The sequence below is a fragment of the Amblyomma americanum genome, chromosome 2 (genome assembly GCF_052857255.1).
Source record: "Amblyomma americanum isolate KBUSLIRL-KWMA chromosome 2, ASM5285725v1, whole genome shotgun sequence".
Classification (NCBI taxonomy): Eukaryota; Metazoa; Arthropoda; class Arachnida; order Ixodida; family Ixodidae; genus Amblyomma; species Amblyomma americanum.
Window position 1 is genome coordinate 23,329,155 of NC_135498.1, and position 18,121 is coordinate 23,347,275.

Here is an 18,121-nt window from a genome sequence, read left to right on the forward strand (position 1 = left end):
AATACGGGCCGCAGAAAAAACGACGGGTGCGCGTGTGTTGGCAAGACTCACAAGTTCGGTTTCTGCCCAATGAGCACTGAACCTTTCTTGGACATCCTGCAGACCTCCTGCAGACATCCTGAACATCCACAGGACGTCCAATAATGAATAAATCGCGGGACCTATTCGACTTTCGTTTTAAGGAGGTTCAACTGCAACAAAAAAAAACTTTCGTGTAAGACATCACCTTGAATTTCACAATTGAACCTCACTTCAGCTGATACAGCGTTTATTGATGATAGCCAACTTTTCGCAACATTTCAGCCAACATTGTAAAATAACGATAAACTTGTGCGACGCTTAACTGCTCTTTTTTACTGCTCTTGCTTTACGTTGTAACCGCTCCCTGTCTAACGCCGTTAGCCCTGAGAATAAGTAAATCAATAAAATCTTTGCACTTTGTGCTTTCTGCTTTTGCTGGCTGTAAATGCACAAATTCACTGTAAATTTATTAAAACAAACGCGCATGATGCAGAGAATAGCTTCGCGGTTCGTTCTGAACGGGTTCATCAAGCCTCATCGAGACCGCTGACTCACACACGACCATGAGTAGGGACGCTTAACTCGCTGCAGCTCGATGCCGCCGGAACATTGTCACTAATGAATGAGTAAGATGTTGCATGGTGCAACCTTCGGACGCGAAGCCTTTCTTTAAGATGAATCAGAATTCTCGTTAGGGCAGTTGGTTACCGTTCATGTTGACTTCACAGAGCGAAACGGACAAGGACGGGCGCCTGCTACCAATTTGAAGCTTACAGACAGTGATTTTATAGCAAGCCATCATCACGTGGCAACCCAGCAGCCATGAAATGGCAAGCGGCTAACAAGGGTTTTTTTTTGTCAAACTGAATTATGTCAACACGTGAGGTACTTTATAATCCAGACGGACAAGGTTGATAATCGGCAGGGTGGAGGCAGGACACAAGGCCGATCAAAATGAACAGCATAGAAACAGCATAGCATAGAATATTAACAGCAGTTCCTGCCTTCCGTAACCCATTCTTGAGGCCTTCAACAACTTCCAAAAAGGAACTGGTTTTTCTATTCATGTTTTTCTATTGGTTTCTATTGGTTTTTCTATTGATGTATTGATGAAGACCTCTACTACAGCATTACGCATGAAGGCCTCCTCACCGCCGTCCAAGCAAACAATTGGCAGTGGCTTAACTCGACTACTCCAGGATAAACGTAGCGAGAGGTACGTTTCCCTGGCTGAGCTTGTTGTGGTCACTGTACGTTTTAGCAAAGAGATCCTGGGCTCCATCTCGGCGGCTATGCGCCGCTCTCTGTTCGGGTGTCTCCGCTGCTCTCTTCGCCTTCTGACGTTCATTCTCTCTTTGTTGAGTAGCCAACTGCCAGGCGACAACTTCAGGATCGGAAGAGTTAACTTCTCTTGTATATACCGCCGTTTAGCAGCGGCTGGACTCTCCTTGTCTGCATCCATGCCAAACGTTGTGATGCAGCCGCCCATTACATATCTGCCTTTATACGCAATGCTGCGCATGCGACGCGTGGTTCGGGTGATAGAGCGGCGTGCGGCGAGGCGGCGACGAAGCGCACGGCGCACCTGTGCTGGTTACCATGGTATCGGCGCTTGCACACAAATGATCATCCGCGTGACGTCGCGCGCGGCTCCGACGGTGGAGCGAGCGCGCGGCCGCGGCGACAGCGAAGCGCACGCAGCACCTTGCTCCTCTCCGGTTGCCATGGTAACGGCGCATGCGCACAACTGTCTGCCCTGGCCCTCAGCGAACTGCTCGACTGGTAGCCCAGCGTAACTCTCGCTACAAAATCAGCGCTTCCGGAGAAGAGAGCTTTCAGAATGACTCAGGTGTTAACACAGATCAGTTTTTCGCCCTTTTCCAGTTCTACAGTCAACCACAATGTGCTTCTAGGATAATTTTTATGTGCAAAAATCTCGTATTTGTATTGGGTCCTCAGTCGCACCGGTCTCGTGCGAAATCTATCTGCCGCGACCAAACGAATCGAATAAAATTTTACCGGCCAGGCAGTATAAAAAATATACGGGTACGTAGACGACTTCTCTTAGAAGACACTCCATCGGACCAGTGGAATCAGGTCACCGCCAACATCATCGGGGTGCTCTCTTCTTCTGGAGGGCTGAGGTTCACCTAAGATTTTCCAAGCGACAATAAGATTCAGTTTCTGGCTCTACTTTTTTTTTTAGCCCCAGTATGTTGGATGTCAACACTAGATCGAAGAAAAGTCTCTTAGAAGTTGATAAAAGAGAGCCATAGCATCCACCAGCCTTGAGGCGGCACTCTTAGAAAGTTGAAATAAGTTTTCGGCGGCAGATAACTCGCCTCGCCAGCTCCGGGTATCGCCAGCATCTAATTAAAGGTGTTTGCAAAAACTTACCGCAAAATTTGAACAACATCGGAAAAACGCAACTGCTCCAGGAGACCGAAAAGAAAAGGGTACCTGTCCAGGCATCCCTTATATCCATTAAGATTTCGCACAACGTGAAGATGGCGGCTGCATGATCCGATGTCAATATAGTTTTTTCTGTTCCCTGCAAGCTTGCAAAATTGTCTGATGATGTATCAGCGGAAACTGCCGTCGTGTATAGGAAAAAGCAAGGCATCAGATACACTGAGTGCAAAAAAAGAGGGGGGGGGGCGAGTTTATACGGAACAAACGGGGCGTTGCTTCAACGAAAGGGCAAAACAATTCACGCATTAGAATCCGGAAAAACGCAGGCATAAATCTGTCAGAGCATTGCAAGCGATGTGATCGCAAGCAGACGTGCAGGCCACTTTTACAGGGGACTAGATTCTTGGTTCACCCGCCGCGGTGGCTCAGTGGTTAGGCTCTCGGCTACTGATCCGGAGTTCCCGAGTTCGAACCCGACCGCGGCGGCTGCGTTTTTATGGAGGAAAAACGCTAAGGCGCCCGTGTGCTGTACGATGTCAGTGCACGTTAAAGATCCCCAGGTGGTCGAAATTATTCCGGAGCCCTCCGCTACGGCACCTCCAATTCTTCCTTTCTTCTTTCACTCCCTCCTTTATCCCTTCCCTTACGGCGCGGTTCAGGTGTCCAACGATATATGAGACAGGTACTGCGCCATTTCCTTTCCCTAAAACCCAATTATTATTATTATTATTGCGGCATTATGACAGAACAGAAAGAGAAATTGTTGAAGCGTTCTTCACAAAGACAGCAGGCAGCGAGTGCTTCAGCAGTCTTCATCTCTGTGATTGAAAAGAACTTAATTACCTAGAAGGCCACTTGTAGCGTACATTTTTAAGTAGGCTTGTGTTTGTTTCATGTTCATCTCTGTTTAAAATTATTTACCTGTTTTTATTTCATAGCACCACTGTATTTTTTTTACCCGAGTGCTCTCCTGCATCCCGTGCTTGATATCCGTTTGACTCTGTAGTTTCACGTTTTTTGCTGCTTCAAGTACGTTTTATTCTGGATTGAAACCTTGTTTACTTCGTGACTTTCCTGTATTGTTTTTTTTTTACCCGTGGGCTCTGTCCACCCCACGCTTGTGTTGGTCTTTGTTTTTTTATTTTACATTGCCTCCGCATCCGCTCTGTAGCGCTCTTTTTTTTAACTTACTTCGCCTTCTTTTATCGAACCTTTTGTTTCAGTCAAGAATTTCATTGTTTTGTATTGTTTTACGTGACAGCGTATACAGCTCGTTCGGGCAAAAAGCCTTCGGCGCAGTCAGAACCGCGCGTCGGAAATAATCGGGGCTGCGTGAAAAAAATCGTGTCATGCCAACCGTTTTCCGCAGTCTTCCGAATGACGTCATAAGATTCAGCGTTTCTTGCAGCATAAACTTACTAGTTCAGTTAGAGCTTAGCTCGCGGCAGGGATTCGAACCAGCGACCTATAATCGGGGGCTGCGTAAAAAAATTTTTATGGTAATTTGTGGTTATAGTGATTGATTATTGACTGGTGTGTGATAGGCGATGACAAATTAAGGAAATTATTGCAATTAATTAATTAATTAATTAATTAAAGAAAAAAAAACTGGAAAAACCGGTCAAAGATGTCAAGTTGCTCTGAATGAAACGCCAATTCCTGACGATGCTAATTAAAAAAAATTGACTGCGATTGATGAAGGTGTCAAACTGCTCAGAATGGAAAGCCTAACCCACTATGCTATCGCGTCATTCCCTTACGGAGGAGCTTAAAGTGTCCTCTACAATTTTTCGTACACGCCTCTTGCTCCACCCTCGGCTTTTTATGAAGCTCTGCTTAGCGTGGGTCTGCTCGTCCTCCTGTGGAAAGCCTCTCTCTATGATGTCCATTTTGATCGGCCTTGTGCCCTGCCTCTACCCTGCCAATTATTATCAACCTTGGCCGTCTAGATTACAAAGTATCTCATGTGTTGTCATCATTCAGTTTGACACAAGAAAAGAAAAAACTTGTTTAGCCGCTTGCCATTTCATAGCTGCTGGGTTGCCACGTGATGGCTTGCTATAAAATCACCGTCCGTATACGCTTCAACAAAATCAGTTGGTAGTCTGTCGTCCTTGTCTGTTTCTCGCTGTGAAATCAACATGAATTTCGATGAATTCGAATTCGAATTCGCGGTCGAATTTCGATGGAGGCAAAATTCTAGAGGCCCGTGTACTGTGCGATGTGAGTGCACGTAAAAGAACCCCAGGTGGTCGAAATTTCCAGAGCCCTTCACTACGGCTGAGTCATAGTCTGAGTCGCTTTGGGACGTTAAACCCCCATAAACCATAAATTTGAGCACTAAGTTCTGCAAAGACCTTGGGGTCAGATGTGCAAAATATGATTTTCAGGAATAAATATGCTGCTTAGGATGTTGTGAGTCAGTTCCCCCGCACATCCGTATTGCGTGCCCATCAACAGTAGCGTTACGACAGTTTTTTTTCCTTCGAAAATGTTAGGACGGTGACACATGCTCCGTGATGAGTTACTTACAAAGTAATCTGGCATTCTTTACCAGCTTCGCATGTGTTGACTGCCAATGTCAACAACCTCAAGTAATTCGGACTTCGGACCAGGAAGCGCTTGTAGTCGGGAACAACTTTGTCTATGAGTTCTTTAAAGTTTACTTGCTGTAAAATGCAAGAAAATGAAGAGTTAAGTAAGACTGTGGCACCAAAGAGGTACATGCACGCATGTTTGTCATTGTGGCAAATCACTCAATCGGTTTTAACAAATCACTAAGAATGGCAGCGTTCATGAACAAACTTCGCTTAATAACACAGGCCGCATTCTTCTTTGAAGCATGAAATGTTCACAAAAACAAGGGATGCAACATCGATCTATGCCTTTCCGCTGAGTGCTCTGAGGAAACTGGGGTAGCTTACAGCCTATTACCTTCTCTGGCATAAACACATTGTAACGATGTCCTGTAGCCGTCATACACGTCTATAATACAACCTTTGTCCGTAATGTTCCGAGACTGAGTTCATTAAAAAATGCGTTTAACATAGAAATCATTTGTGCAGCACCCCTTCGAAATAGTCTCCCATGCAGTCTATACACAGCTTTAAACTCTTCTTAAGGTCTTGGGAACAGTTGGAAAACGCTTCTTTTGGTAGGACTGTCAGCTCCTTTGTCGTGGCGTCTTGAATGGCCTCCACGCCCCCCATCCAGCGACCTTTTAGGGCTCTCTTCGCACGAGGAAACAGGAAAAAATCGCATGGGGAGAGGTCAGGCGAGTATGGCGGATGGAGAAGTCCAGTAATGCTGTGCTTGTCACGCTGAAAGCAGTCTGTGGCCTTGCGATATTGTGGAGAAGGCTCCATTGTCCAGATGCCAGTAAGTCAGGGCGACGGCATCGCAGTGCATCACGCATCTGTTGAAGCATGCGGATTTAAAACTCCTAATTCACCGTCTGCCCTTGCGGGACGAACTCGTGGTGTATGACACCTGTGGCATCGAAAAAATTACTATCAGTATCATCATTGTTTTGGTCTTCTGTCGCCGCACCTTTCTCGACGCCGGAGAGCTTGTGGACCACCATTCGGCGCTCTGCCTCTTCGTTTGAGGATCGTATTAAAAACACCATGTTTCGTCTTCAGCAATGATGCTGTCGATGAATGCAGCATCCTTCTCTGCCTCAGAGAGCCAATCAGCGCTCAATGATGCCCGCATGTCCTTCTGGTCCTGTGTGACGGAGGGCGGCTATGGCATTCAGCTTTCGTTTCCCAAAGCTCTCACTCAAAATTGGGTGGCATGTTGTCTTACTAATGTCTAGAGCATCTGATAGCATGCGGACTGTAAAGGTGCGGTCTTGCTGTACGATTTCCCTGATCCAAGCCAAGTTGTTTTCATTCCGAGTTGACGGGCGCCCCTGCCTTGTGTCGTCTTCCACCGACGTTCTCCCCGAAACGAACCTCTTGTGCCACTCGAAAACCCGCGCCCGCAACAATGTCTCGTTGCCGTAAGCGTCACAAAGGAGCTCATAAGTCTGTGTGGCTGTCTTGCCAAGCTTTACACAAAATTTTATGTTTACATGCTGTTCGAGGCGGACGTCCATATCTCCACATTCACTCACAGTAGAATGTGCAGATGACTAGTGACAACGGACGGACGGACGGACGGGTGGACGGACGGGTGGATGGATGGATGGATGGATGGATGGATGGATGGATGGATGGATGGATGGATGGATGGATGGATGGATGGATGGATGGATGGATGGATGGATGGATGGATGGATGGATGGATGGATGGATGGATGGATGGATGGATGGATGGATGGATGGATGGATGGATGGATGGATGGATGGATGGATGGATGGATGGATGGATGGATGGATGGATGGATGGATGGATGGATGGATGGATGGATGGATGGATGGATGGATGGATGGATGGATGGATGGATGGATGGATGGATGGATGGATGGATGGATGGATGGATGGATGGATGGATGGATGGATGGATGGATGGATGGATGGATGGATGGATGGATGGATGGATGGATGGATGGATGGATGGATGGATGGATGGATGGATGGATGGATGGATGGATGGATGGATGGATGGATGGATGGATGGATGGATGGATGGATGGATGGATGGATGGATGGATGGATGGATGGATGGATGGATGGATGGACGGACGGACGGACGGACGGACGGACGGACGGACGGACGGACGGACGGACGGACGGACGGACGGACGGACGGACGGACGGACGGACGGACGGACGGACGGACGGACGGACGGACGGACGGACGGACGGACGGATGGATGGATGGATGGATGGATGGATGGATGGATGGATGGATGGATGGATGGATGGATGGATGGATGGATGGATGGATGGATGGATGGATGGATGGATGGAGCCTGAACCCTTTAAATCAGGCGGTGGCTCAAGCCACCTAGCCATGACATGAAATTTTGCTCTTGTATTATTTTTATCCTCCAATCAAATAACCTTCGCTTGGTTACTTCTACCCGCTTAAAATCTACTTTCCCTTCACTGTACTTAAACCTCAATGCCTTGGATAAATCAGCCCCGCTGCTTTCCACTGTAGGGGGAAGAACTTTACACAAAAGTATCAAGTGTTCAGCCGTTTCCGCCTCCTCTCCGCACGCAACACACAACGTGTCTATCTCGTGGTACCTGGCTCTATATGTCTTAGTCCGCAAAACTCCCGTCCTGGCCTCAAACAACAAAGAGCTTCCCCTACAATTATCATAGATATTTTCTTTGGCAATTTCCTGCTTAAAGACCCTGTATGTTCCCAGTGCTGATTTCGTCAGCATTCCTGTTTTCCACAGAGCTCTCTCTGTTCCTTTAACCTTTTTCTTTAACTGATAATTGCTTATTTGCCTCCCTACTGCTGTCCAGATATTTGCTTGTCAATTTTCTAGTTCGCTTTCTCCATTTCGTATCAACATTCCTTATATACAGGTATCTGAAAACTTTCCTAGCCCACTGATTTTCCCCCATTTTTCTCAATCGTTCCTCAAATGCTATCTTACTGCTAGCTACTCTGCTCTCGAACGACGCCCATCCCATATCACCCTGCATCCCCTGATTTGGTGTATTGCCATGTGCTCCCAAAGCTTGCCTCCCTACGCCGCGTTGTTTGATTTCTAACCTTTCTTGGACATCTGGTCCCATGCACAGTACCGCATTACCGAAAATCAGGCTAGGAGCCATCACCCCTTTCAAGATCCCTCTTACCACTTCATACTTATCGTAATTCCACAGTGCCCTATTTTTCATGAAAGCTGCATTCCTACTAGCTTTATTCATTACATATTTTCATGCTCTGTCAGATATTCATCGCCGTTATTTATCCACACCCCTAGATACTTGTACTGATACACTACTTCTAGCGTGAACTCCTGTATTCTATGCTCGCTGCCCTCTTCATTAAATATCATGACTGCAGATTTTTCCTTACTAAACTTGAAGCCTAATGCCTAATCTATCACCCTCTGTACCACATATGTCTATCAACTTCTGTAAATCTTCCTTGTTGTCAGCCATTAGCACTACCATTAGCACTATATTATCGGCGTATATTAGCCCCAGTAATGACTGTTCAATCCATTCTCCTTTCTTGAAAAAAGAAAGGTTGAAGCCTAGTCCGCGCCTCTCTAGCTTGGTCTCCAACCCTTGCAGGTACAACATGAACAACAAAGGAGACAGAGGACATCCTTGCCTAAGCCCCCGCTGTATCGCTACAGGCTCTGATACATTTTTTTTTTTCATTTTATAAGCACTCTGTTACCTTTATATATATCTTTTAAAAGATTAATTACACCATCTTCTATATCCAATGTGTCCTGTATGTCCCACAGATACTCTTGAATAGCGTTGTCGTAGGCTCCCTTAATATCCAGAAATGCTAGCCATAGGGCCTGTGTTCCTTTTCAGCAATCTCTATACACTGCGTCAATGAAAACAGGTTGCCCTCCAACCTCTTTTGTTTCCGGAACCCATTTTGTAGCTCCCCTAGCACCTCCTCGTTGTCCACCCAAGCCTGCAATCTGTCCTTTATAATCTGCATCACCACCCTGTAAACCACAGATGTCACTGTTATGGGACGATAGTTACATATCAGCTTTGTCCCCCTTTCCCTTGTATATCATGTTCATTCTACTTATTCGCCATTCATCGGGTACTTCTCCATCCACTATCATTTTATTCACTACCTGTATTAATGTTTGCTTGGATTTTGGTCCTAGCTTCTTTATTAACATGATCGGGATACCATCTGGTCCTGTTGATGTGCCACTAGAAATCTTCTCTGCCCTTTCCCACTATCTTTGCTCAAGTGAAGCTATTGCAGTAACCGGTCTATCCTCCTTGGATAAATTATGTGCAACATTTCTTTCTTTGAATTTTTCTGTCATCCTTGTTCCTATGTGTTTTATCGCTTCATCCCCTTCTAGTCGAATACCCTGATCTGTAACACTAAACCTTTGCTATAGCCTAGTCTTAATGCTCATTGCATTTAGACGTTTCCAAAATTTTTGAGCTGCTTTTCTATCCTTTTTATTTACTTTTGGCATCCATTGGGCACCCTTTCTTCTAATTTTCTCATTAATCAAACAGGATGCTTCCCTTCTGCACTTTATGAAGGTATCCCATTTTCTGTCTGCTTCAACTTCTGGTTCCCCTCTCTTCTTGGAATATATATGTTCCCTGGACGCTTCCTGACGTTTCTCTATCGCCCTCTTGACCTCCTCATCCCACCTGCTCTTCGGTTTGCGTCTTTTCTCTTTTAGCTTTTAAAGCCGCCGCAGTGGCTGAGTGGTTATGGCGCTCGGCTGCTGGCCCGAAAGACGCGGGCTCGATCCCCGCCGCAGCGGTCGAATTTCGATGGAGGCGAAATTCTAGAGGCCCGTGTACTGTGCGATGTCAGTGCACGTTAAAGAACCCCAGGTGGTCGAAATTCCCGAAGCCCCTCACTACGGCGTCTCTCATAGCCTGAGTCGCTTTGGGACGTTAAACTCCCATCAGCCATAAAACCAAACCTTTAAGCTTTACTCGCACCTTAGCTAGGTCTAGCTCCAGTAATCGAGTTAATTTGTTATAAGTCCATTCTGTTTCACTATCCTCAAAAATTGCTTCCTAAATTTGTTTGGCTGCTGCTTCCAATTGCTCTCCTGAGTAAAAATTCCCCTCTGATTGTTCATCTCGCTTCAGTCCTACTTTGGCTTCTCTTCTGAAACTCAACTTGATACGCTTGTGGTCCCTACCTAGACTTCTGGAACCATGTTCATCTATGCTCATTACCCCTAATCTATTATACACCCTCTGTGACATTAGTGCATAATCGATCATCGAGTGCAGATTCCCTGCCTCCAATGTTATGAGCCCTTCACACTTTTCGGTACTGTTGCATACAACTAAATCATGCCTGTCACACATGTCCTGCAGCATGCTTCCTGTCAAATCGGTGTACCCATCCAGGTCTTAATATGCGTTTATGTCGCCTAATATAATTATCTCGTCCTGTCTTCCTAGCTCATCAATGTCGCTTGCAACACATTCTAACATTTTCCTGCTTTCCTCTTTGGCATTAGCTCCTGTCCACAGGTATACAAAGCCAAGGAGTGTTTGCTTGCCTGCCACTTTTTCTTTTAGCCATAAATGTTCCTTGCATCTCAGTTTAACCCTTTGAAAATTCTTACTTTTATGAATGAATGCCCCAATTCCACCCCCCTTTCTGCTGCCCTCTGTTCCCTTGCAATATTCCCATGCGTAGTCTGGGTTACAGGTTGGTTGCTTCATGTCTCTAAGATGCGTTTTCACTAAACCATATACCATTAATTCCTCCTGCCTTAACTGTTCTTCTATTTCCTCCCATTTCAGTCTATTCCTGCCATATTGCATGTTAATGAAACCTATATCTGAATTAACTTGGCCCTACACTGGTTCCCTCAGAGCTCTGGGTCCCCCCAAAAAAGCTGTTGCCTGGTGACCTATCCTACTACCCACCCTCTTGCCAGTGGCACCACCGTAGTGAATGCCATCCTGTGCAAAAAAAAAAAGGTGGGGCCTGACCTCGTACACTTCCCTGTTAACTTCCATTACCCCGAATCTTAGTCGTCGACTCATTAACCTAATTACACGGTTAGCCTCAACGATCCTCCTTTCCGTTTCGCTAGCCTGCCTCTGGACCTCTGGGATTGTGCATATGGTCACATGCACACTCTCAGAGGCCTCTCTAAGCCTACGCATCCCCACTTCTAACTGCTTCTCGATATTCTGGCTCCTCCCCTTCATCACATCATTGAGACAAGCATGGTAACAACAAGGTGTTCGCCATCCATGTTGCCCCCCACCACCTCCTGGGCTTTGGCCATTGTATCTACCATGCACTTCTCTTACTGGGCCTCCACCTGCACCCGCCTGTCCGCCTTCACTGCCGTCAGAACGCCTCCCTCAACCCTCGCTACGTTCGAGTCCCCGACCACCAGAACCCTCCTGCGCCCTAACCGTTCGCTTTCTAACTGCGACTGTTGCCCTCCGGATCGCACTAGCTGTCTCTCCCACCGCCGTACGCTACTGTCGCGAGTCTCCGTGCCCGTTTTTACCGCTCTCTCTTCTCCACTCAAAGCCTGCTTCGCTATAGCACTGTAGGATCGACGAGCCTCGTCCCCCACCTGACACTGCTCCGAACAGGGGTGTCCTGCCAGCCGCGACCTGAGCGCTTCTACCTGCTCTTCTAGCTGGGTCCGCTTTTCCCGCTCCTCCTTCAGCTCGCCCACAATTCGCTCCAACAGGTCGGCATTAGCCTCCTCCCTCTTGAGCGACTCGGCGACCTGAGTTTCTAGCTTAATCCGTTATTCTCGTTCCACCTTCAGGTTCCCTTTGAGTTCCTTAATCTTAGTTGTCCATTCCACTTTCAACGTCTGAACGACCTCTTCAATACGCTTACATATCTTGCACGCGAAGCTAGCCCCATCTGCCTCGGCTAAACTCCTGAACTTGGTCTCGTCTAAATAGCACAACAGCCGCACTCCTGGCACTGCACTAACTCCCTTCCCCGTCTACCTTGACTTTCATAGCTGGCCGACCCATCGTCCGGCCGACTATGCAACGTAGTCGCCAAAATTCCTACACAAAAACCTTCGGCACTACGCAACGTAAAAGACCGCTAAAATTCCTATACAAAAACCTTCGGTACTACGCAACGTAAAAGCCCGCCAAAATTCCTGCACCAAAAACTTTTGGCACCAGGCAACGTAAATGCCTGCCAAAATTCCTACGCAAAAACCTTCGGCACACACACTTCCGCTAGCCTTCCTACCCTTAACTGGGTTTAAAACTACCGCCCGACAGCATGTACAAGCGCAAATACCAAAAAAGCACTTAGCTTCGGACGTAGTCGCTGGAGCTCCAAAAAAAGCGTCCTCCTCCGACGGCGTCACGAGCCAAAGGCAACAATTAACATAAATAGCTCAGGTTAGCCCGAAAAGATGGCGCAGCACACACGAACCAACATTTGTTTTGGGGAATCATTTCTAGAGAAGAAAATAAATCAGTCTCAAAACTTTACGGACAAAGGTTGTGCTACGAAGCCTTAATGTATAAGGCCGATGTGGCATTAATCTTGCTCCAAGCGAGCTCCAATAAAAATTCAACAAGGAGCCGCGGAGAGTTCACTCATGGTTAAGAAGAGTTGAGTTAAGTATTAACACAGACAAAACTAAGTATCTATGGTTTGTTATTGCAGAAAAAACTTAATTCTATACGTTTCATTTATTTTAGGAAAATGCACAATTGCGCAGAATAGTCTTGTAGAAGTATTTAACGGTTATGCATGACTCAAACATGTAATGACAATCGCATATTAGTACGACATGTTTCAAGGCAAGTTATGGCTGCTACATGTCAGTGAAAGCCCGTGAATGTTTTGCAACACTGTTTCGTATATTCTATACTTTGCATTATTGCATATTTATCTGAGTTACTGCACGGCACACAGGCCAACGCGTACAAAACGCATTTAAATATATTAATCGACCGGAAGAGAGGACAAGCATAATTACTTTTAATAGAGAATGGGTACTACATAACATCTGTTTCAAATGATGCATGTACTTGCGCTGGACTCTGTTATGCATGAAGTGTAGCTCATATGATACAATGAACAGCACTACTTACCGATCCTCTGCCATGGAGGTTTATTTACGTTATCAGCACGCTGTACAGCAGCTGTATATTACTAATGCCTTAATTTACTGATGGCCAGAAAGGCTTACTGTAGAAGGTGAATATAGTTTAACGGTACACTCATTTGGAATTTCATGCTGACAGATATGAAAGCAGCAGGTATTTTTTTTTCTGCGGACAATAAGCACTAATAACCATTTCTGAGTTTGTTGCCCTCTGTGAATTGAAAGCATTGATATGATCGAACGTGAGCACGTCTTTTTTGGCATTTTATGTTACTGACAGCCGAATTATTGTGGTAGATCGACAAACTGCTAGCCAGTCAGGCTATGGAACCAATCAGGTTTTAACAATTTTTATTTATATAACATGGCGACTGAATGTGTCAATAAAAAAAGGCAGAAACACCGGATCGCCTGAACGTCTTGCTGGGGAGAGGTTAACGTAAAAAATATGGACGTTAAAGAGCATACGTAACAATACTGGACAGAAGCAGTTTTTAGCGCGAAACAGTGTAAGATATCACTGTAACGTTCAGTATATCTGAAGATCTCCTGTGGGAAGGCTTGTATTTTTTTGCTATTAACGCTTTTGCTATCATCAAAAGCATTCCCCATGTTTTTCTATGCCAGCCCTAACTACTCGCTGCAAGCGATGGAAACATTATAGTGCCATATCGGAAGAATGAACCGTTACCTTCAATATTTCTATACCAATACCTTACAGTTTTCCAATATTCAGTTTTCCAAATACAGTTTTCCAGCATTCAAAATTTAAGTTAGTCCCCACAGAAATGTGGAGGCTAATTTAATTTTGTACAATGCAGCAAGTTATGGAAAAGAAAATGATAGGTGTAACGTTGAGAGCAGAGTGGGTAAGTGAACAAACGAGAGTGAATGACATCCTAGTCGAAATAAAAAAAAATGTGTAAATGGGCACTGGGAGGACATGTAACGTGAAGGTAAGGTAACCTATGGACGTTAAGGGTCAAGGAGTGCATTCCCAGAGTCTGAGTATGATGATGATGATGATGATGATGATGATGATGATGATGATGATCACTGCATACTATACCACTACTACAGGTACTACTGCGGCTGTTGTAGTACCACCAAGGCCAATTTACATAGCTCGAGAAGGCGGAGCGCGAATGAGGTCTGGAGCCAAGCGCCAGGGACATTAGTTAGGGCTGTGGAATGAAGTGCCAAAATCGGTTGAGTCGAGAAACACAAAGTGAAAAAACAAATTGGTTACATTTTTGTGATTTATAACTATTTAAGACACCGTTCTAGCAACTGATTTTAAAAATGATTTAATTGTGCACATTTGGTTCGAAAGTACAACCCCTCTTTATTTAAAAATATTTACGTTCACGTTCTCTCCCAGCAGCGGGCACTGTTTCTCATGCCATGCACCTTGACCAAGGTCAATTGGTTTTGCCCATGGCTCTGCCGCTACCTGGCCTATCTAGTGGCTTCGTTACGTGCGGCTGCTCGCGTTTTATCAGCGTCCGTTTTAAGTGCTTGGTTGCTTTTGAAGCGAAAAGCTTCACTACGTTAGGTAAAGCAGTCATCGCGTAGGCCGGAGAATGACCTTGAACGACCTTCCGCCCAACCACGTTAGCCGTGTAAGGCCATATGTGGCACAGTTATGGAATGGAACCCTTGACCCCTGACCTTTAGTTGACATCTGACGTTGAGTTGACGAGTTGACCTTTGACCTTAAGGACATCCGATGGGGTGATGTGAAGCCACGTGATGACATCTGACGGGGGTGTCGTAAGACCATGTGATACCATGTCATAGCCGCGTGGTCGTGTGGGTATATATATATACACACTCGCGACAGTCGTTCTATATATATATATATATATATATATATATATATATATATATATATATATATATATATATATATATATATATATATATATATATATATATATAGAACGACTGTCGCGAGTGTGTAGCGGAGTTGCCATGGACGAGTCTCAGACGCTTTGCAAGCGTCCTTGCTTTTCGCTGAATTCCGGAGTTAGTCCAGTTACGGCACTGCCATTTTTTTTTGTCATCCCGCTACATTCTCGTCGGCTACATGTGTGCGCTTGCTTTTTTCCATACTGGCCACAGTTCCAGTCGTACTTTTTGGCGCTGCTGCCTTCGGAAAGAGGTGTTGTTCGAGACAGAGAGCGCATAGCCCTCGAAGAACTGATGCTGCGTTGAGTAGTGTGTCAAAGTGAGAACTGCTGCACGACCTCACATTGCGATGGTAGGTTATTAGTCACTCTGCATGCCGTTGTCACTGGTTGCCTATAAAAAATTGGCTGGTTCAGCTCTGATTAACCCTAGTTGAATTGCGAACGCTTCGTTTCCTCGGCGCGTCGTCTACGCAGCGCCTCAATACCGACGGTCTAGAGAACTCAAACCGGTCTCTTCCGCAGTTGAAGAGCCACTCCGGGACGTGGCACGACTTCTAGCCGCATCTTCGTTACGACGCTTCTCGAGTCGTGCGACGCGTTCTTCTGACGTCTCTTGAGCGCGTTGTCTCTACCGCGCTTCGCTCTGTCGTTGTTGTGCCTCTTTCGCGCTCTCCATAACGACTACAATACACTGCTGCTGCTGCTGATAGGATACAATACACTGGAGGCGAAGCGCATATTATATATATATATATATATATATATATATATATATATATATATATATATATATATATATATATATATATTCAAGGCCGTTCGTCGGCCACGGCATACGGCTGAAGTGCGACCACGCAACGAGCCGAGCTGGCTGGCTGGCGTATCGTTGCTTTCGCAACAAAAACAGAACAGTGCGTGTGCGTGTGTCAGGTGTTACTCTCGAATTACAGCTTGGTGGTTGGCACGAAAGAGTTTGTTCCATTGTGGTTTCGGTTCATTTCTTTTTGCACCTGCATTAGGAATGATTGTGTTTTCTGTTGACTGTACTAAATGAGATAATGCACGAGAATTGTTATTGTTCGTGGTGAAAAAAACGCTTTGATCGGCGTGTACTTGGCAGTGATTTGAAGGATACTTATGCTTTATATCACTCTGAAACTGGGCACTGCTTTCACGATAAAGAAATGAACAGGCCTATCTCTTACAAATAGCAAGCGAATGCTGTCTCAGAAATTTTTCACTATTTCTGAGTACTAAAAACTGGCCTTTCTTTAGTTTTGTAGATGTCATATGGCATGATACTGCCCTCTTATTATCAATGATCAGAGAAGAGTGCTTTATGTCACATATCATGGTCTGCTCACTTTGCAAAATCTTGCAGGCTATAATGTTCATTCTATTTGTGTGTTAGGCGCACAGCAGCAGTCTTTACTGAGGTAAATTGTTTTGCCTTAATATGACTTGCCTTAATATGACTGCAAGCTGACTATTCGTATTTGTTCATTCTCCCGTGCCTTCTCTTGCCTTCTCATTCTGTGAGCGCTTGATCCTACGTAATGACGAAAATGTCTGTCCTCCATGTGTTCTAAAAGGCAACCTAATTTCACTGGGAAAGTGCAGCGCTAATAACAGCACTTTTATGCCATCTGTGCACAGCAGGCAACTAACTTGTTCTCTGTGTGTGCAAGCTTTAAACTTGTCCCGTAGGTTTAGTCTCCGAAAGGCCATAGCGACCTCTTAATGCGTCACTATTCCGAGACTTGCGTGTGTGCGTGTGGTTTTCAACTAATTATGACTATTGTTAAAAATCTGCACTATTCTCTCTTTTATGTGGGCTAAGCTTGATGGACAGCATATCATCACAACCTATTGCTCGTATATTCGACTGCTCAAGAGCAGTACCCAAGCAAGGAGCTATAACTGCGCCTATAACTTCACCTTTCGGAAAATAGCACAAATAAATAGGCATGTTGGTATGTCGACACATTCGAGGAGGATTTATTTTTCCCGCCAGGAAGCATGCGGCTATGACTTTTTTTTTTTAATTATTGCCTATTGTTAAGTTGTCCACCCATTTCGAAGAGGGCGCTGGCTCTGCACCACAACCTGCATGTTTTAAATATAAGGGCTTCTATGCAAGCTACGCTACCAGACATCTACCTTGGTATCACTGCTACTGCCACTACTACTCTACTGGCGCTACTTAGATGAAAAAATGACACAATCACACTTACCACATTATGTTGAACGCCGGCAGGAGGCAATCCAAAGTCGGTGTCTCGGACCATCACTGGAGCCGCCGTGAAGTCGAGGTCCTTGCAGTACTCTATGAACTGCGAAACAAATTGCGGGTGGTGAGCCTACCATTGCGCTTGTTTCTTTGGCGCCTGGAAGTGTCATGGCACGTGCTGTGGCATTCGCTGTAGCAATGCACCAACAAACAATTGGCTGGCGGTTTACCATTGCTAAGCAGTAAATATTGTGCGAAAGCACAGGTTTTTGCAGGTGGACGCCATCGTCACCTGAAAGCACGATTGAGGTGGCCATTGACCCTTGGAGCCGGTTATGTGAGTCCAGCTTTTTCGTCGTCAATGCCAATTTACCCAATGTACGCCGGCGACCTATGCTAAGTGTCACTTTAATGCAGCAGTGTTGTTAACGCCAATGCGTATTGCTCTAGTGCCGCGTTTCTGCCACAGCGTTGTCCCCGCCAACGCATGCCGCACACATCACTACCGCCACACAGCTCAAGCGCGAATACTTGATAGTAGTAGCTGACGAAGACGACGATGTGCAATGCACTGCGCGAGAGTGTGTTGCAGTGTATCCCGAGGCCTGTACTCCTGCGGTGATAGCCTAGTGCTTTCGCGCAGTATCCAGCGAAGCTCATCTGTTCGCGCTGCCGATGGTTGAAGTCTTAGTCGGGGATATTTATTCGATCATTTCTATTTCTTTATTACACTTGGCACAAACCCACAAACATCGCAATATCTTTCCCCATGTGGTTTACCCATCGGAATATGGCTTTTGCATTAATATTTGGTTACAAAAAGG

General features: G+C 45.6%; 1 protein-coding gene across 1 annotated transcript in view; it reads right to left on the bottom strand.

Moving 5' to 3' along the window:
- LOC144118395 (uncharacterized) overlaps nt 1-18,121 on the bottom strand; it is a 94,765-nt gene that overhangs the window by 39,009 nt on the left and 37,635 nt on the right. Inside the window, exons 9-10 of the mRNA XM_077651342.1 lie at nt 17,302-17,400; nt 4,966-5,102 (exon numbers count right to left, since the gene is read on the bottom strand). Coding sequence (XP_077507468.1) covers nt 4,966-5,102; nt 17,302-17,400 — 236 coding nt within the window. The remainder of the gene's footprint in view (nt 1-4,965; nt 5,103-17,301; nt 17,401-18,121) is intronic.